The sequence below is a fragment of the Entelurus aequoreus genome, linkage group LG14, assembly GCF_033978785.1.
Source record: "Entelurus aequoreus isolate RoL-2023_Sb linkage group LG14, RoL_Eaeq_v1.1, whole genome shotgun sequence".
In the NCBI taxonomy this organism is placed as follows: Eukaryota; Metazoa; Chordata; class Actinopteri; order Syngnathiformes; family Syngnathidae; genus Entelurus; species Entelurus aequoreus.
In genome coordinates this window covers 44,168,113-44,194,430 of record NC_084744.1, presented here as the reverse complement: position 1 = coordinate 44,194,430, position 26,318 = coordinate 44,168,113, and the positions used below count along the sequence as shown (strand labels likewise).

At 39.5% G+C, this 26,318-nt stretch overlaps 1 protein-coding gene across 2 annotated transcripts in view; it reads left to right on the top strand.

Annotated features, from left to right (window-relative positions):
* tanc1b (tetratricopeptide repeat, ankyrin repeat and coiled-coil containing 1b) overlaps positions 1–26,318 on the top strand; it is a 211,132-nt gene that overhangs the window by 69,944 nt on the left and 114,870 nt on the right. For both annotated transcript variants that reach the window (XM_062069966.1, XM_062069967.1), the window contains exon 3: positions 7,681–7,887. In XM_062069966.1, coding sequence (XP_061925950.1) covers positions 7,681–7,887 — 207 coding nt within the window. The remainder of the gene's footprint in view (positions 1–7,680; positions 7,888–26,318) is intronic.

The following is a 26,318-nucleotide window of genomic DNA, read 5'->3' as shown; positions in this document are numbered from 1 at the left end:
TGTTACATGCCATGCGGTCCCTGTACAAGCGCATCAGGAGTCTGGTTCACATTGCCGGTAATAAGTCAGACATGTTCCCAAAGGACGTTGGACTCCGCCAGGGCTGCCCTTTGTCACCGGTCCTGTTCATTATCTTTATGGATCGCATCACTGCTTTTTGCACATGATGTGGTCCTGTTGGCTTCATCGGGCTGGGACCTTCAGTATTCACTGGGGCAGTTTGCAGCAGATTGTGAAGCTGCTGGGATGAGGATCAGCACCTCCAAATCTGAGGCCATGGTTCTCAGTCGGAAAAGGGTGGACTGCACCCCTTGGGTCGGGAGTGAAAAATATGCGACCGGAACACAACATTATTGTTGGATTTAATGCTGGTATTGTATTGTCCCTTTGTGTAATATAAACAATTAGTTTGGCTGTTGGAGAAGAACTTTGTATCTGGATCATAATCAAGCATTTTTTTAGTCAATGCACCAAAAAGTTTCTAATTTCATGTTTGATTGCGTCACGCAATTTGACCTAAAAAGCAAGTGTTGATAAAAGACTTCCCAGCTGTGAGATGTTGCATCGTTTTACTGGTGTACAACCTCTTCTGCTAATAAAAATGGTAATAAAAAAATATATATTTCACATCTTTATTTATATGTATTACATATAATACCAATAGGAGTACAGGTGAATACTGGTATCGTTAAGGAATATCGATATTGGTATCGAATAAATCCTAACGATATACATCCCTAGCAATAAGTGATTTGTACCATGTCTAATGCATTTTATGTCCAAAATCCATGTTTTTATATACTATTCAACTGTACTCTATGGGTTGTGCTTGTCCTATTGGGCTCTGGCCATTGACTTTGATGAAGAAAATTGAGCATGCATGGCACTATAATCATTTTTACTTCGTCTTGGGGCAGCACTGTGTAATTAGAAAGGGTTGATTTCCTGCACCACAGAAGGGCCTAAAATTGAAGGCTTTGCCCCAACCAGGGTTTTAAGAAAGTCACTGAAATAGCTCTGGTGAGTTTCCGTCTTTATGTGTTTCTCTGCGTATAGTATCGGTCAGATGGTAGTGCTGTCACCATGACATACTGCAGCTTGTCCCCCAGCACTTGGGATGATCAGCTTTTATGTGGCACTCCTTGTTTTCTGAGCCATCCACCCAAATTACAACTCTGTGTTAATCTCTTTTGCATGCGACATGGCTAAAACTCGTTTTAACTGTTCTGCCTTCTGCGACTGCAACAAGTGAACTCACCAATTGGAGATTGGACTTAGTTTGATAACTGTTAATCTCTTGAAATGGATTCTCCCAGGACCACTACTAGACTTAGACTTAGACAAACTTTAATGATCCCCAAGAGAAATTGTTCCACACAGTAGCTCAGTTACAAAGGATGGAAAGGAAAAACCCAGATCTTTTGACATTACTGTACAATTGTAGTCAACTTGAATGTTTTGAACTAATTTTTACATGCCAAATGTCTTACTGTGCATCTATAGTGGGGATCTGCATGGTTGTAGTTCAACTACTCAGTTGATTTAAGATGTGATTAATCAACAATTTAATTAATTCTAAACAATTATTTATTATTATTAACTGCCTGTTCAACTTGTCTATTACATAGTTTAGTCTAGAAAATAGTAGGGGTGTAACGGTACGTGTATTTGTATTGAACCGTTTCGGTACGGGGGTTTTGGTTCGGTTCGGAGGTGTACCGAACAAGTACACATGCTAGCAGCGACCGGGCTAGGACAACATGTAAAAGCCAGAGCTGGAAGACCCTCCTGCCTCGTTAAGATCTCCCGTTTGGGAACACTTTGGCTGCGCGATACAACAATGGAGGACAGAGGTTTGCCGACATTGTTCAGCAGCTGCTTCTGACAACACGTCAAACATGTGTTGCACCTTTCCTGCTTCCGGCTCCCAGACCGTAGTCGAGGAGCGCATGGGAGACACTCCTCCAGGGCCGATGTATTCTCGGGGGCAACACCCTTCACTCTACCCGGCAGTGAGTCTCCACAGCTCCAGACTCCAGGGTAAATGACGAGTCCAGTGATAAGTTGCAAATCGTGGCTTTATTGAGGTCTTGCACACAGCCAATCCAACAAAACACTAGCCACTCCCCGCACTCACGCTACCGCTCCCTCACCTCGCTAGCCCACACACTCACCTCACATGCTGTCACATAATAAAGGGCCACACACACACACATACGCTACTATCATAACACATGCTAACCCATTTGAAGCGTCACCACCGCATTCAAGCAGCCTCTCCTCGGCGAGTCAGGCAGGGCTAAAGCAATAACAAATGTTTTTATAGCAGCAGATATAAGTCCATATTGCATTAGAGCAGAGCAGAGAGAGAAACTAGATTTTGACCCACTTCTATGGTGGAAGAACAATGAGCCCATATATCCTCTTACTGCCAAGTTAGCCAGGCTGGGGGGGAAAAGAAAAGTTAATCTGAGGCTGAGTTGACTTGAAACTGTTTAATGTTGCACTTTTTATATGTAGAAGAACAGTTGTGTCATTTTATTTAATCTGAGCAACAATTTGAGGCAGTTTAATGTTTATTAACGTGGACACCGACTTAAAAAAGTTGAACAACTTATTGGGGTGTTACCATTTAGTGGTCAATTGTACAGAATATGTACTGTACTGTGCAATCTACTAATAAAAGTCTCAATCAATCAATCAAAAAAAGCACTTTATATGTAGAAAGGTTTTGTTAAGAAACCATTCTGAGCCTTATCTTATTAAGTTTTTATTTTATATATGTTGACCACATTAACCCTGGCAATGGACCCTGTGTGGATATGTATGTTATGCCGTTGTTTACAAATTTGGTAAATAAATAACCAAAACATTTATATTTTGTAGTTTTCTTACTGTACCGAAAATGAACCGAACCGTGACCTCTAAACCGAGGTATGTACCGAACCGAAATTTCTGTGTACCGTTACACCCCTAGAAAATAGTAATTGTGGTAAATTGTAGTATTTTTTATCACTGTATTTTCATTGCAGTGTTTCCTTCAGTACATTCAAACAAATAACCTCATTCTAATTATAGAACTGATTAATTGACTTGTTACCCCTGTCCAGTGTACTAATATGAATGCAATGGGGGCTCCGAGGTCAGGGTGATGGCGGGTCCTGGTGTTGGCTAAAACACTTTTGGGACATTCACAGTTCTTTCCATGTTTGGGGGCATGCAGAGGTGTCGCCACAACCTTTCCGCTTCCTGTGTCTGGCATTCATCTTTGTTTAGGAGCCCTTTCAAACACAGGACAGCTTTGTGTCTCCTTAGATGAAGCGGGGGCATGTACAAAATGGGTCACTCTGTTTCTGATTAGCCTGGCGGCCCGACAACACATCTTGTCCCAGAGAGAAGCAGGGCACTAAAAAAGATGTATGCCACTTGTGGACTGCAAGTGTTCTCTATAAACGTACTCCTAAGCATTGAAAACAACTACTGCTAATTGTCATTTCTGTGGTTTACCACTATGGCGTTAAAATCTGACTGGGCATGCTGACATGTTACTGGTTTGGGATTACATGCTGTCGTGAGGTTAATAATTTCTCCATTTTAATTGAGACCTTAATGAGTGTGCACCATAGAATAACTCTCTTTGCTCCTAGCAAGACTAAAATGATCTTTCCCGGCAAGATTGTATTTTTTTCAGCTTGCAAACCTGTTTTGTACATACTAAGTTTAGAATTCACTGAGCAGAGAAGTAGTCGGGTAAAACTATTAGCCAATCTGGAGCTTCAGTAAATCATCTGTACAGGCTGTGTGAAACCATTTACAGTATGTGAGAAAAATGTGCATACTCGTCACTCTTTGTCTTCAGTTTGAATTGTAAATTACAAATAATCTTGCAACATTAAAGTTTTTACTTTCGATTTAGGGCTTTTATTAGCCTACACGACTCTCTGACCCGCATCTACCTGTGTCATAACACTAAAGATAATTATTCGATAACACTATAGTATGGGGAACATATTCACCATTAATTAGTTGCTTATTAACATGCAAATTAGTAACATATTGGCTCTTAATTAGTCATTATTAAGTACTTATTAATGCCTTATTCGGCATGGCCTTATTATACAACCAGTAAGCCATTAACTAAGAGTCTTCCCTCATTAACCTCAGAATTATTGCTTATTAGTACTAAGTAAGGAAGTTGTTGTATATGAGTCTCCCTTTAATATCCCTTAATGAATATGGTCTGTACTTACATAACAAAACACAAAACTACAACAACCCTAACTAGGGCTGCAACAACTAATCGATTAAATCAATTACAATCGATTATAAACATAGTTGGCGATTAATTTAGTCATTGATTCGTTGGATCTACGCTATGCGCATGCGCAGAGGGTCCTTTTTTTTTTTTTTTAAATTAAATTTTAATTTTTTTTTATAAACCTTTATTTATAAACTGCAACATTTACAAACAGCTGAGAAACAATAATCAAAATAAGTATAGTGCCAGTATGCTGTTTTTTTCAATAAAATACTGGAAAGGATAGAAATGTAGTTTGTCTCTTTTGTCCGATTATTAATCGATTAATCGAAGTAATAATCGACAGACTAATCGATTATCAAATTAGTTGTTGATTGCAGCCCTAACCCTAACCCTTAAGTCTTTGTTACTTACAATATGTTCCCCTAGGGTCCAAATAACTCTAAATTAAGTCTTTGTTACTTAGAATATGTTCCCCATACTAAAATGCTACCAATTCCTCTAGTGTTTTATATACCGGTACATGTATGCAAGTGTTATAATGAATCTGGCTGCCAATATAAAGGATTATATATCCAAGATCAGATACTTCTCAATAACTGGACTTTCAGACTAAACTGAGGTGATCATACAAAGTATGTTTTAATGGAGAATAGTGCATGTACTGGAGATAGAAATAAAACAGTAAAAGGTAAGGTCCCAAATGTTTTCTTATTTTAATTAAGGCAAATAAATGGGACCATAAGTCTTTCACAACAGCATTTTTATTAAATGTAATTACTCCCTTTATGTTTGTTGTTATGGTCTTGAGCAGCCTGAATTACTGTAACAGTGATCAAATAAACAGATTTGAAGTTAAAGTACCAGTAAAGTGGAAAAACATATTGCCTCTACATTGAAGCTATTATCGTATATATCTGATGTATGACACAGAAAAACGTACAAAGTTTGTGAGTAAATACATATGATCAAAATAGTATCAATCTCGCAGAGATTCCCTAGCCATTTGGAGAGTTAATGAGCGAGCCAGACACGTCATCGGGTGGCGTAGAGGTAGGAACCACAGATCCCTTCATCACCAACAACAATGCAAATTATGCAGACTTTGTGAGAGCCAACAACGATTACTTTGGGAAAGATTATGATCCAGAAACGTATATTGTTGATCTTAAATATAAGGGGGATGAGCTACAAGTTTTAGAAGCTCTGCTAAACAGATCCAGCTTTAGTGAAACACTATAGCATCATGTAGCTGTATCGCTAAGTGCTAAACAAGAAATACAAACTACAAACATAATAAAACGATAGCCTACTGTACGATGTCTGCTCCTACTTCGATGATGACTGATAGGATGTCCATATCTTCCCCTTTATATGAAGAACTAATCATGATGCACACGAAGGGTTAACAAGGAAAAATCTCCCTGCAGACACTGTCTTCGGTTGTGTGTGTTCGTCTCCATCTGCGGGTATAGAGTGAATGTCACAGATGAACAACTAGATTTATGGCAAAATCCTCCTAATATCCAGATAAGAGGCATGCTTTATAATCGTATCGTAAAGAGAGATGCACACCCATTATATATATGTATGTATATATGTATGTTAGCTGTATGTTCTTCTTAAGTGACTCATGGCATGGAAAATGTGCAGTGGTCCATTACCTTCGGTTTGAGTGCAAATTATTGATTTTTAATACATTCAGATCTTTTCTGTTTTTTCCTACCATCATGAGTTACCCTTGTTTAAAGACATTCACAACACAAGCCAGGCTCTCTGTCGATGAAAGTTAGCAATTGTACTACAGTATTTACATCACGTCAACTCTAACTGCATAACTAGTTAATGTCTTATAAGAAGCACATTAGGGTGCAAGATGCAGTGGTACACTTTGGTACATATGTGGAAGGCGGAATCTAGGTCCACTACTGACCATTGATTAGTTGGGAAAGAATTGTCAACCCTAGAATGAATGACTGAAAAAATGAATTAAATGGAATTTTGAGCTACATCTAAGCAGACCTGTGCTAAGGCACAACCATTCAGGGCAGCAATGTTGGAGTTCAGAACATTTAGTTAGCGATGTTCTGATCCCATTACAAGTAATATTTGAAAAATAATATAATTGATTGAGTAGCTGTTACTCATCTACATAGTGAATCAAGGAAAATTGATCAATGCCTATCCATGTTTAAAGGTACTGTCAGCATGCTGCAATGTGACATTGATTTTATTTTTTTAAATAAATTGGAAAATTAGCTGCTTGTTTGTTACGATGTCCAACAATTGACAAAACTGACACAGCTATGGCCACCCCACTTGCACCTTCTGAATTTTAAGTCAGATCATGGTTTACTGAACTGTACTACTTGGTGGAAACAAGGCTTTACATTCCTGGCATTCACACATAAGACTTAAGGTGCAAACATTTTAGAGTTGTGGAAGCTTGTAGGAAAATGCTTGAAGGAGGGATTAAAAGTAACCCATGTTTCATAGCTGACAAAATAACTTTTGATGAACCACCTTACAATGTTTTCCCTAATATTCACAATAGGGTTTACAGCATCCTTAGGGTTCGGTACGTACCTCGATATTAAGGTCAAAGTTATGTTAATTTTTTGTTACAATAATGGAACAAAATGCAAAACATGAAACTGCTTAGCTTTTGAGCTTCAATTAGCATTTCAAATGTTGGCAGTTTCAATATAGACATAGCATACAAAAAATTAAAAGACCATGGGGGCCCTTTTCTGAGATTTTGTGCACTAAATATGGGTAAAGATAGGTTAATATACTGTATTTGTATAAGCCATATAAGCATTGCTTTATAGTTGGCAAAGCTAATAGTGTAATATATGATTATATTTTTCCATTCTATTTTCAGATTATGCTGAGAGACAATAAAAAACAAGGTGTGTGCGGAAAATGTCCCAAGGAGTTTGAATTACCTTAATGGATGAAGTGTAGCATTAATATTTCTAGTTTGTAGCACCGTTCTCAACCTAACAATGGTGGCACACACCTTTCATCTTATTCATTTGTGTCTGTATGTTGGCGAAGTGTTCCCAAACAAGACTTAAACAATGGAAGAGTCTCTCTAGGCTTTTTCTCACCACAATAACTAGCCTAGCTCGATTCTTGCTAGCCAAAAACTCGGTTGCACTACCTTTGTTTTTTTAGACGCCTTTTGAAAGGCACACTTCCTGTCCGTCACTTTAATGTGTATCCAACCGAAGGTTCCGTACAGAAAAAATAGGACGCGAATACATCTACCAGTTACACCCGTAATTGACAAATGTTTCAAGAACTAGGTAATGGTCTCTAAAATTAGAGGCATGCGCCTAGATTCCTCATGTTAGCGCCCATGCGGATGTGGAAGCTATTTGTAAAATCTATAATAACACTGTGGTTTTCCCTAACAGGAGGTGTCCACAGCCACAGTGCCCAAAGAAGATTCCCACCTGAAGGAAACCTTCAGCCCCCAGGCTTTGGCAGCGGCCACCCTAATGTTCCAGATGATGTTTTCAGACTAAGCCTCGCTAAAGGAGCGTCTATGTCTCTGCCCTCTTCACCTCTTCTTCCACGCCAGTCCTACATGTTGCCCTTACGACCAAGCAAAAGATCTCCAGGTACAATTTTGTCTTTGTTGTACTGTACTTATTGTTGGACTACTATAAGTACACATGTACCGTTCTAAATACAAATGTGCGACAAAGAGAAGTAATTCTAGTTTTTATAACCTCCACAAAAAGATTGTCGTTAGTCTCTGGAAAGGGCATAATTCTTTTTTGGTAGACTGCAGGGCCCTTTAAGAAAGATCAGGTGATAATGTAGTCATCTTAGCGGCGTCAGCTCATCCTTGTGTCAAAACCGTGGTCTCTACATCCACACCGTGTGTTTACACTTCACTGGCTGGCAATAGACGTGTGTTTACGCTGAAAGTAATTGTCTCTCCTCCTCACCCCCATTCAGTCACCATGCTAACAACCTTCTTGTCTGCAGCTGTTTAGGCCTTCAAAACAGAACGCGGTGGGGGTAACTTTTTGTAGCTGAACTTTTTTCAACCCGAGGCTTTCTGTTTTGGAGAACTTGACAAAAAGAATGGAAATCCTTTAAGTGGTTAGTGTGGACCTGCTCACATGTGGCACTCATCTGTAGGGTATTTTTAAGCTTTGTTTATTCCTGTTAAAGCTTTGATCAACAAGTGTTGAGTTAACTGGCTCATACTGTTTGTATATGGCTTTATCTTATCTAAAGGATCTCATGTAGGAATTTGCTCGGGTGTTCAAGTTAAGATTTTAATGCATACGTGTTGCCTTTGCAGAATTGATTAAAGTTTATGTAGTATGGGATATACAATGAATCAGCACCTCCAAGTCAGAGTCCATGGTTCTCGCCCGAAAAAGGGTGGAGTGCCATCTCCGGGTTGGGGAGGAGATCTTGCCCGAAGTGGAGGAGTTCAAGTACCTCGGAGTCTTGTTCACGAGTGAGGGAAGAGTGGATCGTGAGATCGACAGGCGGATCGGTGCGGTGTCTTCAGTAATGCGGACGCTGTATCGATCCGTTGTGGTGAAGAAGGAGCTGAGCCGGAAGGCAAAGCTCTCAATTTACCTGTCAATCTACGTTCCCATCCTCACCTATGGTCATGAGCTTTGGGTTATGACAGAAAGGACAAGATCACGGGTACAAGCGGCCGAAATGAGTTTCCTCCGTCAGGTGGCGGGGCTCTCCCTTAGAGATAGGGTGGGAAGCTCTGTCATCTGGGAGGAGCTCAAAGTAAAGCCGCTGCTCCTCCACATCAAGAGGCGCCAGATGAGGTGGTTCGGGCATCTGGTCAGGATGCCACCCGAACGCCTCCCTAGGGAGGTGTTTAGGGCATGTCCGACCGGCAGGAGACCACGGGGAAGACCCAGGACACGTTGGGAAGACTATGTCTCCCAGCTGGCCTGGGAACGCCTCGGGATCCCCCGGGAAGAGCTGGACGAAGTGGCTGGGGAGAGGAAAGTCTGGGTTTCCCTGCTTAAGCGGAAGAAGATGGATGGATGGATGGCTATACAATTATTATTATTTTTATTTTTTTTTTTTTGACTTGGGACTTCCCGCGGGACGTATTTTGGAGACCCCTAAGCTAAATGAAGTGCAAAGAACATAAAACAGCAAACATAGATGACAGATCTCTATAAAGAAATTATCTCACAAAATCCTTTACCAAGCAAACAATCAAAACACGAAACAGTCATGTGATGTAACAAAATAAAAGCACAGAACAGGATATAATGGCAGAAACAACCAAAATTCCAAACTGTCATGATGGAAGTAACTGCACTGTGTTTAAAAAGTAAAACACTGTGCTGTTCTGAATAATTGTAGCCTTGTTCAGAGGGATTGCAGAGAGACATACAAGAGACACCGCAACGACACACACAATCTATATTGTACATTTAGAATATTGTATATTACTATTAGTTGTATGTTTAAGATTGATTTAAAAAAATGTTAATTTGGATATCGTACAATATAGTGACTATGGGCATATTTTAGACATAGTTGCAAATTAATCATTAAAAATGTGATTTATCTGAATCATAATTATACTATTTTGATCGCTCTGGTTAAAACACATCACATGGAGAGGACACATGAAGCATGTAGCAGTAATACACATACAGCAGTGAAAAAGATCTACAGAAGAGGCTGGGCTTGTTAAGGAGAAAATGGCCCTTGAGACAGGAAAGAGGGAACACTTATTATAGGCAACTGGGGATGTAAAAAGAGGACATAATGGATAGACCATAGGTGATGTTATGAAGGAGTGCCAAGGAGAAGAGTGTTTGGGGGACAGTCTTCTACTGTTTTTAAAAGTACCTGTGAAAAACCACAGGGGAGAGTTCACACCTACAGTTAATAAACACATCTCACAGGAAATGTTGCAATTTTGCAACGAAAACATAGTGTGTGTCTGCATGCAGCAATTCCTTTTCTGTTGTAAGCATTATATGCCGCCCTTGTCCTAGTTTTTAGCTCACACTTTTTATGGTCAGCTGGTAATAGTGATTTAGCAAAGTTTAGCTACTAACATTAGCTATCATTAAATGTATAGCCTATTGCAACAACCACATGCCTGCAAATTACTTATGCACCAAATATTTAGCTTAAAATGGCCAAAATGGCATCTGCAAAACGTGCAATGTGGAAATATCGGAAGTGGGATCTCCTGCCAAGACATTCCCCACCTTGGGTTTAATCACCTAAAATCCAAACATTCCAATCGCCATTCTGAATATTTGAACAACACCTCACAGAAAAGTAAAATACCCATGAGCGTGTTGACTCAAATTTGGCCTGTTCATATATATTTTTGTTTTATATTTTAGTGCAATTGCAACACCTTGGAGGCGGCACGGTGGAACAGGGGTTAGTGCATGTGCCTCACAATACGAAGGTCCTGAGTAGTCCTGAGTTCAATCCCGGGCTCGGGATCTTTCTGTGTAGAGTTTGCATGTTCTCCCCGTGACTGCGTGGGTTCCCTCCGGGTACTCAGGCTTCCTCCCACCTCCAAAGAAATGCACCTGGGGATAGCTTGATTGGCAACACTAAATTGGCCCTAATGTGTGAATGTGAGTGTGAATGTTGTCTGTCTATCTGTGTTGGCCCTTCGATGAGGTGGTAACTTGTCCAGGGTGTAAACCACCTTCCGCCTATGTGCAGCTGAGATAGGCTCCAGTACCCCCCGTGACCCCAAAAGGGACAAGTGGTAGAAAATGGATGGATGGATGGGCAACACCTTAGGTTTTAGTGAGGCTCGTACACAAATAGCCATAAATGCAATGGTAAAAAAAATTGGCATATTATATCCCTTGTTTTTTTGTTTTCAGTTTCAGCCAAGAATTTATATTTGGTTGCATCCCTACTTCAAAATGTTGTGTGCACACGCTCCCTTTGGATTTGTGTGGATGAAGCTGCGGTAAGTGATAAGGCTGAACGGCAGACTAATTCATCTGACCACAAGTAAATTTTATTCAATATAATTATTAAATAGACACTTAAAAATAGACACTTTAAAACATATATACACTACAGGCCAAAAGTTTGGACACACCTTCTCATTCAATGCGTTTTCTTTATTTTCATGACTATTTACATTGTAGATTGTCACTGAAGGCATCAAAACTATGAATGAACACATGGGGAGTTATGTACTTAACAAAAAAAGGTGAAATAACTGAAAACATGTTTTGTATTCTAGTTTCTTCAAAATAGCCACCCTTTGCTCTGATTACTGCTTTGCACACTTCTGGCATTCTCTCGATGAGCTTCAAGAGGTAGTCACCTGAAATGGTTTTCACTTCACAGGTGTCATAGTTGTGATGCCTTCAGTGACAATCTACAATGTAAATAGTCATGCAAATAAAGAAAACGCATTGAAATGAGAAGGTGTGTCCAAACGTTTGGCCTGTACTGTATGTTTTGTTAAACCACTTATGGTAACACAAGGTAGTTGGAGGTGTTATTGTTGTATTTTAGGGTTTATAAAATTTTACTTTGAGCAAGTTGCAAACAGACCCTTCAGGAGGAGGAATAGATTATTACCTTCTATTAAAAAATATATAAAAATGAGTTTATTAATATCTGTATACCCCGTGTAAAAGGCATATCAAAAATGTGTTTTCAAAATATTTCTATTTCAAAATAAAAAGAAGGAAGAATAACTCCTGACCCACCTTGTTGCAGTTGTTGTGCTTCTTTACAAAGCAATTCTCGCCCGGCATGCATAACCTCGAGAGAACCAGCGTCCCCTGCAGTGGACATTTGTGGGAGATTTTAACGAAATGTGTAACTCTGACAAAAGAAAATAACCAAAAATTGGCTTGGGAGGATTTTAGAGCATTTTTGGGTAGTTTTTGCAAGCCTAATTCGTATTAGTAACAATCAATTGAAATTGTACAGCACCATTGCATTATTGTATTAACTGTGTGTTGGGATTACTATCGAGGGCTGCAACTAATGACTTTTTTGATAGTTGAATAGTCAACGAATATCTTAACGATTATCGAATAATAAAGCGTACACATTTAATGGCTCTAATTTTTTTAAGTCATTTTAGGCAAATGCTTACTAACATTAAAGATGACTAATTCATTCATAAATATTTATTTATACTGTAACTGTGCTCCACATTCAGCTGTTACAAAAATGTTAATAACTGATAAAATGTTGTCCATTTAAGAGAAAGGAAACACAAAGTGCTAAAAAAAACCCATTAAACTTGTTCATGTATTAAAAAAAATTGTTAAAATAGCAGCAATGAAAACAAACAAAACACAAAAAGAAAAGCATTTTGTGATGTTTAAAAAGCTGCACACTGATATATTGACTATATGATTAACTCTTGTCAGTTTAGCACTCTAATAGACTCAATGTGTAGAATTATATATTTGATTAATTCTTAAAATGTTGGCTATTTAGTATGTTTAATCTTATGATACTTCCGCGCCATTTGTTTAAGTGCCTTTTTTTACCACATTGCAAAATGACGCTGCTTTAAAACATACTTTAATTGATGTAGACAAAGTCTAGCTGGCTGACTTTGGCTGAAATGATAGTTAGTTAATTTTCACACAACTTCGTCTCACTCTTGTTCGCAGATGAACTGCCCTAAAAACAAGGTCCGCTTTGCAAAATGAGCAAGGTATTTATGTTTTTAACAAGAATAAGAGGAAATATCCTCACACTTTACATGTAATAACTGACAATGTTTTTACGAGTGACCCACTTCGGGTTGGAAAAACACGAGTGATGACATCACGACTATTGTCGACCAATATAATTGTCAACAACAAATTTTATTGTGGACATTTGCAGGGCTCGAATTTAACCACGGCAACCGCAGCATTTGCCGTAATGCCCTAAAAAATTGACCAACATTTGCGGCAACACCTTTTTACTTGTTAATGGACAAGGGATATATTGATCAACAGCATAATGATAATTAGCGGTTACATTTCAGACGGTTAGTAATACCGTCTCCTTTATAGATTACCGAAAACCCTAAATTTATTTTTAGGCAAAACGAAGTCAGACACATACACACTATCGTAGATTGGCTTGATAATCATGGCGTTCTATCAACATTAATCTCGCTCCAGTGGTATCCCCTCGGAGTATACTTAATCAACAGCCATACATGTCACACTAAGAGTCTCCGTATAAACAACGCCAACTCTGTCATAAAAATGTGCCATATAGTGAGACCACACTAAACAACAATGACAAACACATTTCTGGAGAATCTTTGCACCGCAACACAACATAGCACATTCTCAGAAATCCTTGCAGCACCAACTCTTCCGGGACGCTACAGTCATTTTCCCTCGCTTCCCTCCATGTGTTTAAGAGTGCACTGCTGTGTTTAGATGGAGACAGGTGTGGACAATATTGGAGACACTTGTCCCCTAACTAAAAGTATACAGCGAAGGAGAAAAACTATATGATGTTGCTTTCATTTTGACAATACAGCGTCCATCAGCTGCTGTGACAGAGTTAATGAGGTGAGGAAACATGCTGTCACTCCTGTTTTTGTTGTTGTTGTTGGCCAAACTGTTGCACTGAACCACAAGGGGGCGTTAGAGAAGAACACATCTTGTTTATTAAACTTTATCGTCATTAGCCAAACTGCTTTGTGTTTTATTTTGATATCAAAAAGTAAACGCAATGTTTTTTTTCATGTCACAAAGGTATTACTTTAAAAAAACATTTGACACATCATTTTTTTAATGTTTTATTGTATGTAGTTCGTTCTTATATGACATATTTCTGCTCAAACTCTTAATGGATCTGTCCCCATAGAGCATTTACATGTACTTAACTTAAAAAATTAAAAATATATATTTCCCTCTATCAAAAGGTATAGAGATAAAGGCATCATTAAATGACAAAAAGCTGACAAGTTTATATTATTAATGAATTTAAAAAAAACCTGTATATGTATGCATGCATGCTTTGGAGCCCCTGCCTGGAAATAAAATAATGTTTGCCTTGGTGCCCTTCTAACTTGCTTTGGTGCCCTAAAATATAAGCCCTCCTTTAAGGCAACACTTGCCTTGACCTTAAAAAGTTAAAATTTGAGGCCTGCACTTGGTGACTAATCGTTGCAGCCCTATTACCAACTCAACTATGAAAAAAGCCTGCTGCTTATAAACACTGAGTATTCCACATTATATTTTGTTCACACGCATAACAATATAATGACATGCTGTATTTTATCTTGGACATTTCTTGAATTAACACTGCTGTAGCTCACGAGCATCTGCAAACGACATTTAGGAATCTGAAGTCATCAACAGAGTCGGTGCATGATGCTCACAGATGTGGATCCCATCCACATTCCAGGAAACAATTTCCAGGAAGTGTGATGACAAAAGTCTTACTTCCATACTGTAAATACTGGTTGATCATCTTGAGACATTAATTAGACGGTACCTCCTAAAACAAGAGACACATGGATGGAATGTGATCATGTATTTTATTATTGTAATATTATTATCTATTGTGTATGTATTATGCAACATCAATGCGTCTGTGTAGTATGAACTCCCTCTCATTTAACAATCAGTGGCATTTTGTAATGGTGCGTTTTTTGGCTTTCCTTTGTTTCCAACGGATAATGGATCGCAGAATACAACAGAGTACTGAGCTGAATACAACAGAGTACTGAGCGGTTGAGTTTAAGTGGGACTTTGATTGATGCCTGAGCTGAAAATTCCCGTTGGCGCTGGTTGCCAGCACTTTGATCAGCTAAGCCATGAAATACAGAAGCCTGCCATGTGTTGACCAGCACCTTCAGCTCTTTAGGATTAATAGTTTACAGGCCCTCGAAAGATCTGAGCAAGGACATTTTGCTTGAATGACTTCATGAACCACCGGCAGATTATAGATCAATTATGGAAAACCTGGTACCTGGGTCGTAAATGTGATGGCATGTAGTTAATGACGCAGTAAGTTAGCTGTTGAGACATTTCTCAGAGTTGATCTTTCCGCTCATCTTTTCATTGACATTCATATCCCTACAGTGACCCCCCATGGCTGTAATATGTTACTGTGCCATTTTGGGTTTTCAGCCATCTTTTTCTTGCTTGTGCACAGATGTCATACTGTAGTCTTGCCTGAGCCACACATTGCGTCTTTCTAGTCTCAGTATTTTGTACAGAATTTGGTTGTGTGTTTTGTATTATCTGGGTTGGTTTCGATGGTTTGTTAGAAGTATTTTGTTTATTTTTGTGTTAATAATGAACCAGTCAGCCATTGTTTTCCAAGCGCGCCTGACCAATCTGTTTCCTGTTAGCTCCCATGTCCTACCCACCTGTGTCTCTTTGTTGCTACAATTCAGAGTGTTTTCAGTATCAAAGGTTTTGTCTTTGTTCTTGTGCATGATTTGTGCTTGCATACCAGCGCTTAACAGCAGTTTCCCATCTAATGCAGTAGATAGATAGATAGATAGATAGATAGATAGATAGATAGATAGATAGATAGATAGATAGATAGATAGATAGATAGATAGATAGATAGATAGATAGATAGATAGATAGATGAATAGTACTTTATTGATTCCTTCAGGAGAGTTCCCTCAGGAAAATTTTAATTCCAGCAGCAGTGTACAGAATTGAGATCGAATTTAAAAAGTAAATAATGGTATGGATAAATAATAATAATAGGTACAGTAAGTACAATAGCTGTCAATTAGTGTGTTGCGCTCTTAAGTATATTATTTATAGCAGTGATTTTCAACCACGTGTGTCGTGGGAAATTATGCAACTTCAGCTAATTGGTCCGAAAAATATTTTTTGCAAATCAATAATCGTAATAATGTGCCGTTGTCTAGTGCCTGTGCTGTGTAGAGCTTGGCAGGGTAATCTTGTAATACTCCATATCAGTAGGTGGCAGCAGGTAGTTAATTGCTTTGTAGAAGTCGGAACGCGTCGAGGATGGTTTGTCGTGATCCCAATATGCAGAGCACAGCGGGAGACAGCGTGCAGGTAAAAAGGTACGTATGTAACGCTTAAACCAAAAATTAACAAAAGGCAAGTCCCGCTAGAAAAAGGCACTGAAGCATAGGGATGGCTATGTAAAACAAAAGTAAAACTCAACTGGCTACAAAGTCAACAAAAACAGAATGCTGGACGACAGCAAAAACTTACAGCGTGTGGAGCAAAGACGGCGTCCACAAAGCACAATCAACTATGTCCCCACAAAGAGGGATAGCGTACGCACAACTTAAATAGTCTTGATTGCGAAAACAAAGCAGGTGCGGGCAATAGCACTCAAAGGAAGGCATGAAGCTGCTACAGGAGAACGCCAACAAAACAGGAAGAGTCACCAAAATAACAGCGCAAGACAGGAACTAAAGCGCTACACACAGGAAACAACAACAAACTCAAAATGAGGCACGACAACCTGGTGGAGTTGAATTTTTTAACCTTTTTTGCTGGTGGTGTGCCTCTATTTTTTTAATGAAAAAAATGTGCCTTGGCTCAAAAAAGGTTGAAAAACACTGATTTATAGTATTTACAATACATAGACTGCACTCTTGCCCAGGTATAGCTGCATAGTTTGTTATGGACCTTCAGGGAAATTTTAATTGAACAAATATCTGTATTTGTAGTTCGTTATATTGCAACATTTTCCTCCTCATGTTGAATACTATATTACAGTGCATTCTCCACCCCTGCCAACTTGTTAAAAATAAAATAGAGCATTAGTACGAGTATTTGATCCCGCACTTGTATTATTGATTGATTGAGACTTTTATTAGTAGGTTGCACAGTGAAGTACATATTCCGTACAATTGACCACTAAATGGTAACACCCGAATAAGTTTTTCAACTTGTTTAAGTCGGGGTCCACTTAAATTGATTCATGATACAGATATATACTATCATATATACTATCATCATAATACAGTCATCACACAAGATAATCACATTGAATTATTTACATTATTTACAATCAGGGGTGTGGAGGGGGGGGGGGGATATGGACAGCAAGTAGTGGACATAGAGAGAGAGAGAGAGAGAGAGAGAGATCAGAAGGCATAAGAAAAAGTATCTGCATTTGATTGTTTACATTTGATTATTAGCAATCCGGGGAGGGTGTTAGTTTAGGGTTGTAGCTGCCTGGAGGTGAACTTTTATTGCGGTTTTGAAGGAGGATAGAGATGCCCTTTCTTTTATACCTGTTGGGAGCGCATTCCACATTGATGTGGCATAGAAAGAGAATGAGTTAAGACCTTTGTTAGTTCGGAATCTGGGTTTAACGTGGTTAGTGGAGCTCCCTCTGGTGTTGTGGTTATGGCGGTCATTTACGTTAAGGGAGTAGTTTGACATGTACTTCGGTATCAGGGAGGTGTAGCGGATTTTATAGACTAGGCTCAGTGCAAGTTGTTTAACTCTGTCCTCCACCTTGAGCCAGCCCACTTTAGAGAAGTGGGTAGGAGTGAGGTGGGATCTGGGGTGGAGGTCTAGAAGTAACCTGACTAGCTTGTTCTGAGATGTTTGGAGTTTAGATTTGAGGGTTTTGGAGGTGCTGGGGTACCAGGAGGTGCATGCGTAATCGAAAAAGGGTTGAACGAGAGTTCCCGCCAGAATCCTCAAGGTGCTTTTGTTGACCAGAGAGGAAATTCTGTAGAGAAATCTCGTTCGTTGGTTAACCTTTTTGATTACCTTGGTTGCCATTTTATCACAGGAAAGGTTAGCCTCTAGAATGGAACCTAGGTAGGTGACCTCATCTTTCCTGGTGATAACAATGTCACCTACTTTTATGGTGAAGTCATTGACTTTCTTAAGTTTGATGTGGGACTCAAACAGGATGGATTCTGTTTTACCCAAGTGTATGGATAGCTTGTTGTCAGCGAGCCAGGTGCAAGTTCTACAGAGCTCAGCACTGAGGATTTTCTCCACCTGTGACTTGTCCTTGCCGGATACCAGCAAGGCAGAGTCATCCGCAAACAAAAACAATTCACAGTCGCATGCCGATGACATGTCGTTTATGTATATTAGGAACAGTAAAGGTCCCAAAATACTGCCTTGGGGGACTCCACAGCTCACCGAGAGGGGGGGGGGGGTTATTAGAGGTGCCGTTCACCTCTACCACCTGCTCCCTCCCCTCCAAATAAGATTGCATCCAGCTCCATGAGGTTTTGTTAAATCCGATTGCTCTGAGCTTCAATCAATCAATCAATGTTTATTTATATAGCCCTAAATCACAAGTGTCTCAAAGGGCTGTACAAGCCACAACGACATCCTCGGTACAGAGCCCACATACGGGCAAGGAAAACTCACCCCATTATACAGTATATAATTACATGTTGGTAGTAACATACGTAAATACATTCATAGGTTGTGTTCAAATTGCTTATAGTTTTATGATCAATAGACACATCGAAAATGATGAGCCATTAGTTGCTAAGTCCCGCCCGTGCCCCCTACAAAGATGTTTTGGTTGATGGTGGTCATATTTTCTAAACAAAGTTGCTAAAATTTTACGTCAATGTTCTTGTCAACCACATAAATGTGTGCGCCAAATTGTGTGGTGATAAAGCAAACACAGTTACAGAGCTGTGTGAGAAATTTCAAGTCAGTCTGACCTATTCCGTCAAATTTTGGTGTGAATAACAGCGCCACCATGTGGTGTATTTCTTTGTAAAAAATTTTTTTTTAAATGATAGCACCGGCAATGCAGCAGGCGTGCATGTTTTAAGCCTTTTGTGCGCAATTATAAATATATAGAATCAGAATCCTTTTATTGCCATTGTCAGTGAGGGTTCACAAACTAGGATTTTTTTCCAGTGCAATGGTGCTTAGCAAAACTAAGATAACCCAAAAAAAAGAATTAAGAATAAAATAAGAATAGGATTACAGTAAAATAAAATTAATGCCCTGAGGTGTCCTAATTGTTTGACACCAGATTACACTATGCAGATTATTTGTTGTCATATAGCCTCAGCATGTCAACTATGCTGTCCAAAAATAAATGTGAATTAGTACATATACACTGTACATGGCAGTAAATGTATATAGCTTTTTAAAATGTGAAAAAAGCAACACATTCATACCCCTGTGACCTTCTCACCTCGTCACTATTATAAGAAAAAGTTGTCAGCAATTAAGCTTTTTAAAACTGTTAAACATCTCAAGGTCTTTGACTCTTTAGTCAGCTCAAGGACTTGCCTTCTGGCATATTTCTTGCAGAACTCCATATAATGAGCAGAGCTACTTCTTGCATTATTATATCAAGAGAAAGAAATCGCTTTAGTGCCACATTGAGTTGAGCTCTCCTGAAGTCACCTCCTGGGCAGTGACACCAGACAGACATCCCTCAGGGGGAAAATTGATGTCTTTCAGTGAGCTGAACTGTGAACGGATCTTGTGATGCTGCAGAAACATTTTTTTTAAAGGTTGCTTTGATGGGCACCCTGTGAAAACGTCCACATCGGGCTCTACTCCAGCCTTTTTTATGGATTTCATTTCACATTCTGCCTGAAATGCTGAATAAACTGCCATCACTTCTTCAGAGAATCACACATAGAATGTGTGTCTCAGGTTGCAATTGGTTTGAGGAAAAATTAAATACATATTAGTGTTGTCCTGATACCAATATTTTGGTACCGGTACCAAAATTATTTTGATACTTTTCGGTACTTTTCTAAATAAATGGGACCTAAAAAAAAAATTGCGTTATTGGCTTTATTTTAACAAAAAATCTTGAAGTACATTAAACATATGTATCTTCCTGCAATTTAGTCCTTAAATAAAATAGTGGACATACTAGACAACGTGTCTTTTAGTAATAAGTAAACAAAGGCTCCTAATTAGTCTGCTGACATATGCAGCAACATATTGTGTCATTTATCATTCTATTATTTTGTCAACATTATTAAGGACAAGTGGTAGAAAATGAATCATTAATCTACTTGTTCATTAACTGTTAATCTGCTTACTTTCTCTTTAAACATGTTCTATGTACACTTTTGTTAAAATGTAATAATCACTTATTCTTCTGTTGTTTGATTCTTTACATTAGTTGTAGATGATACCACAAATTTGGGTATCAATCCGATACCAAGTAGTTACAGGATCATACATTGGTCATATTCAAAGTTCTCATGTGTCCAGGGACATATTTACTGAGTTTATAAACATAATATACATTTTTTAAAAACAAAAGAAGGTGTTGTGATGCCAAAAAATATCAACGTAATCATAGTAATATTGACTAGATACGTGCCTTTACTTGATATCAGTACAGTGGATGTCAGGTGCATATATGGCATTTGTTTGCATTTTGACGCCTGTGAGCTACGGTATGTAGTGAAGCATGTTTAGCTATTCCTCGTCCTGCTGTGATAATATACTTGTAAGAAACATACTTTATTTGTTGCCATGTAGACGAGGATTAGTGATTTAGAAGTACCTAAAACAGACTGCGGATGGACTTTAGCCGGTAGGTAGCTAGCTATGTCTTAAAGCACCTCTTCTGGTGGGCGTTTCAGTGTTATAACTTCACCTTTATCGTTAGTTTATAAGCCAAAATGCGTCCGTTCTCCCTTTTCTGTTTACATACATTGTCTGATTGTAAATACTCCGTGATTGTGCGCTGCCGAACATGCTCGTCTGCTCGTAAACCAGCAATGACACGACGTGACGACGACGCGGGCGCGGTTCAGAGGCGGTATCGTACCGAAAATGATTAATTAGTATCGCGGTACTATACTAATACCGGTATACCGTACAACCCTAATACATATACAATAATACCTCATTTGTGTCCCAACTCTCAAAAGAGAACTGCACTTTTGTTTCCCTATCGTTCACAATCATGAGAGACAAGAACACATATGTATATATTTTTTTAGTATTCTGTTGATGATAAAAATGCTTGCAAGATGTGGTTAATGGGAGTCACCATTGTAGCCTTAAAAGCCCTCTAAAACAACTTCAAAACCCTCCATCAACATTTTATATACCGTATTTTTCCAACTATTAGGTGCACTTAAAATCCTTAAAGTTTCTCAAAAATCGACAGTGCGCCTCATAACGGTGTGCCTGATGTACAGCATAATTCTGGTTGTGCTTACCAACCTCAAAGCAATTTTATTTGGTACATGGTGTAATGATAACTGTGACCAGTAGATGGCAGTCACACATAAGAGATATAAATAAATGATAAATGGGTTATACTTGTATAGCGCGTTTCTACCTTCAAGATACTCAAAGCGCTTTGACAGTATTTCCACATTTACCCATTCACACACACATTCACACACTGATGGCGGGAGCTGCCATGCAAGGCGCTAACCAGCAGCCATCAGAGGCAACGGGTGAAGTGTCTTGCCCAAGGACACAACGGACGTGACTAGGAAGGTAGAAGTTGGGAATTGAACCCCAGTAACCAGCAACACTCCGATTGCTGGCACAGCCACTCTACCAACTTCGCCACGCCGTCCCATATATGTGTAAAGATGATGCCAGTAAACAACATCAAAACTTTAAATGTTCCATTGAGAATATAGAACATTACACACGGCACTCAAAAATCTGTCAAAATGTTTTTAGTTCGACTTCGGTAAGCTATGAAGCCGCACCGCTTGATGGATTGTTGGCACGTTAAACATACGAGTATTAGTATAGTGTGTGTATAAGGACCGCTGAATGGCACCTATTAGCAGACATAATATCTGGCGTTTTGTTTCGCAATATTATGCAAAACCAACTTTTCTTACCTTCTGGCACCATCTGATGTGTATTTGGGATCTGCATAAGTCCTGAAACTGTGCGCGCGTCTCTACCTTCTTATGTGGCATTGATCTTCCGCTGTTGCCATTTCTAATATAAAGATATAAGTTCTTACTTATATCTGTCAGTAGTCTAGCTATCAAAGCGCTAAAAACTGTAGTGGGTTTACATAATTCACCCACGGAACTTTAGTTATTAGAGAGTTCCGGTCGGACGGTTTTCACGGGACACATTTCCGGCATTGATATTGCACTAGTGAGCCATGGATGAGGAGATGCTGCTCCGTTATTGGTTTAAGTAAAGTCTGAATGTCATTTAAACAGTTAGCTATTTTTAGACAAATAAGGATTCACAACTTTATATTTTTGAAGCTGTATGAACAGAGGATGAACTGCTGGTTATAGAAGTGAGCGATAAGACAGTGTGAAATGTTGGACCAGACAGTAGCCAAGAATGTGAGGTCGGTGTGACTTGACTGCAAATGTGGAACTTAGGGCCAAGCTATGTCGACAGAAATGGCGTGCTTAACCAAAATAAACCGTGAAAAAAACATCCTGGCCATCTGGACCAAACGCACAACTGTCCATCGAGTGAGTCACTATAATATTGATCACGATCAGTGTTGGGACTAACGCTTTACAAAGTAGTTAGTTTCGGCGGTAACTAGTAATCTAACGCATTATTTTTTATATTCAGTAACTCAGTTACCGTTACTACATGATGCGTTACTGCGTTATTTTACGTTATTTTTTATGTAGTATCGGCTAGAAACAGAAGCGCTACGGTGTCGTTCTTCTGAATCTTCCTCTGTCACAAGCCGGAGAGAAGAAAAGAGGCGTGTGTGTGTGTGTCTGGGTGTGGGTGTGGGTGTGGGGAGGGGAGGCACACACGTGATCCGCGGTTTGATATATGAAAAAAAAAAAGAAGTTGTTCGCACGTTCAGTCCACACACAGCGTGGTCATGGCGAGCAGAGTAACGGAGGAGCTTGAACGCCCCGCGCCATTTAATCGGTGTGTTTATAGGTGCAGACTTCGTTGTGCAAGACGAGGGTTTTAAACACATGCTGAACGTGCTTGAGCCACGTTACGACATCCCGTCGCGCACCCACTTCAGCGATAAGATTGTGTCAGATATTTATGAGCAGGAGAAGAAAAAAGTTGTGGATGAACTATCCCGAGCATCATCTGTTGCGCTCATGACAGACTGGTGCACGTCCAGGGAAACAATGTGACTATAAGCGCTCACTTCATCACAGCAGACTGGGAGATGAGAAGACACGCCCCCTCTACGAGAGTCACCTTGCGCAGGTACTGACACAAGCAGTGGAGGAATGGAAGATAAAGATATCCCAGTCACACGTGATAATGCCAAAAATCACATAAATGCAGTGAATGAGACAGGATTGGGACCACAGATAGGTGCTTTGCACATGTAGTGAATTTGGCATCACATCTCAGTCAATAGGATGGAGCGCCTCCTTGGGAGGATCAGGAAGGAGGTTTCCTACTTCCACGCAAGCACAACAGCTGCTCATGTGCTTAAGACAAAGCAAGAAATGCTCAAGCTGCCTACTCATAAAGCTCATACATGATGTCCCAACGAGGTGGAACTCCACTTATGATATGTTGGAGCAGCAGGCAGCTATATACTCTGCATTGACCCACAAGACAAATGTCAAAGACATCATCACCCTGTCTGATGATGATGTGAGAGTGGCAGAGGAGGTCCTCCAGGTGCTTAAACCCCTCAAAACTGTTACATCTCTACTGAGCAGTGAAACTTCACCATCTGTGTCAATGATCCTGCCACTGAAAACAAGGATTCTACAATCCATGACTCCAAGTGTGGAAGACAGCAGCATCACTCCAGATGTCAGGCTTCATTTCACTATCTATGTTTCAAGGAAGATGATGTGCCTTCTTATGTTGCACTTTAAGTTGTTTTTTATTAATGGTCATTGGTCCAAGTTTAAAGAAAGGAGAAATGCCTTTTTATGTTGCACTGTTTTTCATTAATTATGTTAAAAGGAAAATAAAAATGCATGTCAAGTTGATCAACAGATTGTATTATTCTCCAGTGCAATAACAATATTGTAATGAAGGCTAAAAGGCCATTAATGGGAGCTTTAAAAAAAAAAAGAAGAAAAAAAGAAGTAACTAAATAGTTACTTTTCACAGTAACACATTACTTTTTGGTGTAAGTAACTGAGTTAGTAACTGAGTTACTTTTGAAATTAAGTAACTAGTAATTGTAACTAGTTACTTGTTTTCAGTTACTAGCCCAACACTGATCACGATACATGCAGCACATCATGCTTGTTAGTACAACTACAGTACATATACTGTCGAGCTACCTGTGTACAAACAAAACATGAAATGTGGGCTAATACTTTACAAAAACTGTAATATGATTGTTCATGTTCTTCACTCAGTACAGACTGGTGTCCGAAAACATTTCACAAACATACTTCTTATTAATGTACCAAATCTGTCAAGAATATGTACATTCATGGGTTGTTTTGGTTGATGGTGGTCATATTTTCTCAACAAAGTTGCTAAAATTTTACGCCAATTAGCTAGTCAGCCACATAACTGTGGGCACCAAATTTTGTGGTTATTTAGCAAACACTCTAAATCTGCTGTTACAGAGCTGTATGAGAAATTTCAAGTCAGTTTGACCTATTCAGTCAAATTTGGGTGTCATCATCATCGGCGGTCACTCGAAGCGAGTATGACGGTCCTCCTGGTAGGGGGGTATCGCTTTATGGAAAATGCCTGTGCGTGACTTTGTTTAACGTGGGGAAACTGGTGCACAGACAGTCACCACACGATCCTAGACAGATCCAGGTCAGGGTCCAGTGGCATGGAGTTCTAGACGACTGGGGACCCTTTTCTGCTGCAGCCTTCACCCGCCATCCCAGCCGTTGTGACGCTCCATAGGGTTAGCAGTCATCCTCCGCCTGTTCCACCGTTGAGGTCTTGGGTTGTTATTTCCCCATAACTGGGCCCACATGGATGTGGGGGTGCCTTCTTCCGCTATCGCAGCCGTTGTGGTGGTTCATACATCTACCATCTTCCACCTGCTCTGCCGTTGAGGTCTTCACCGTATCCCTGGCTAGGGGGCAGTCAGGTACTAGGCCTTTGCCAAGGGCCACCTGGGGTAACAGTAGTAAAGGGGTTAACCTCCTAGTGCCCCAAGACCCCATAGAGGAGCCTCCACTGCCGGATGCACTTTAACGTCATTCCCAGGACACTAATTTGGGTGTGAATAACAGCGCCACCATGTGGTGTATTTCTACAGATTGGTGTCCTATTGTATTGTGTTGTGCATTACAAACTCAAAAGCCATTAAGCTGCTGCCGTATCAACGCTAGAAAAAGAGTTCCTCAATGTTCGCTCTTACAATAACAATGTCGCTACAACTTGGTTATTATACAGGATACGGAACATGAATGAAGTATTATTTGGCGGTTTTTGCATGCATTTTGCAAGGGATTTAGAGGCAGCATTGATTGCTCCCATTGGCTGCATTGCTGGCCACCTAAAACAAGAAGATTATTACAAATTAGAATGCCAGACCCTTTGTCTTCTTGTCTCTCATAAGGATTATGAAGGATAGGCAAAGTGCAGTTCCCCTTTTAAGAATTGATGAATTTATATTATTGAAAGTAAAGACCAGTACGTAGAGCGCTTGCATGCGTGAGATTACATGTGACTGTTAAACACAAAGCTGAGTCACAATCTCACAGCTGTGAAGTGGGAAATTGCTTGAGCCAGAGGGGATAATGACAATATGTCTGGCTGTCAGTAGGAAATGAATCATCAATCTCATCCACAAAACACAAAGCACCTTGTCTGCAATGCTTATCCTAATGCAACCATAGAAGAACATTGATTAACTGCTTAGTAGAGAGATTAGTTAGGGCTCACCTGCCCAATAAGACATTGCAGTCAATCTGAATTAGTGTCAAGTAGGAAGTGTGAGCTAATAACATTTTTAAGACACACACACCTACAGTATGTACTTGTCAATGTATTTGCTATAATTTCCCCATTGTAATGTCTATTCCATCCTGTGTAATTATGATCGAGGTAAGGAGTCCTTCATGAAGAGTTTTCATGATGAAGAACCTTTTTTCCTGATTGCCATGGAGTGGTAATTGATAGAGATGTTCAATGACCATAATACTAAAGATTCTGTATGGTTTTCCAGAATGTATCTTTACGCTAAACGATTCAATGAAAAACCTTTCTCTCATCTCCTGTTTTCTTGT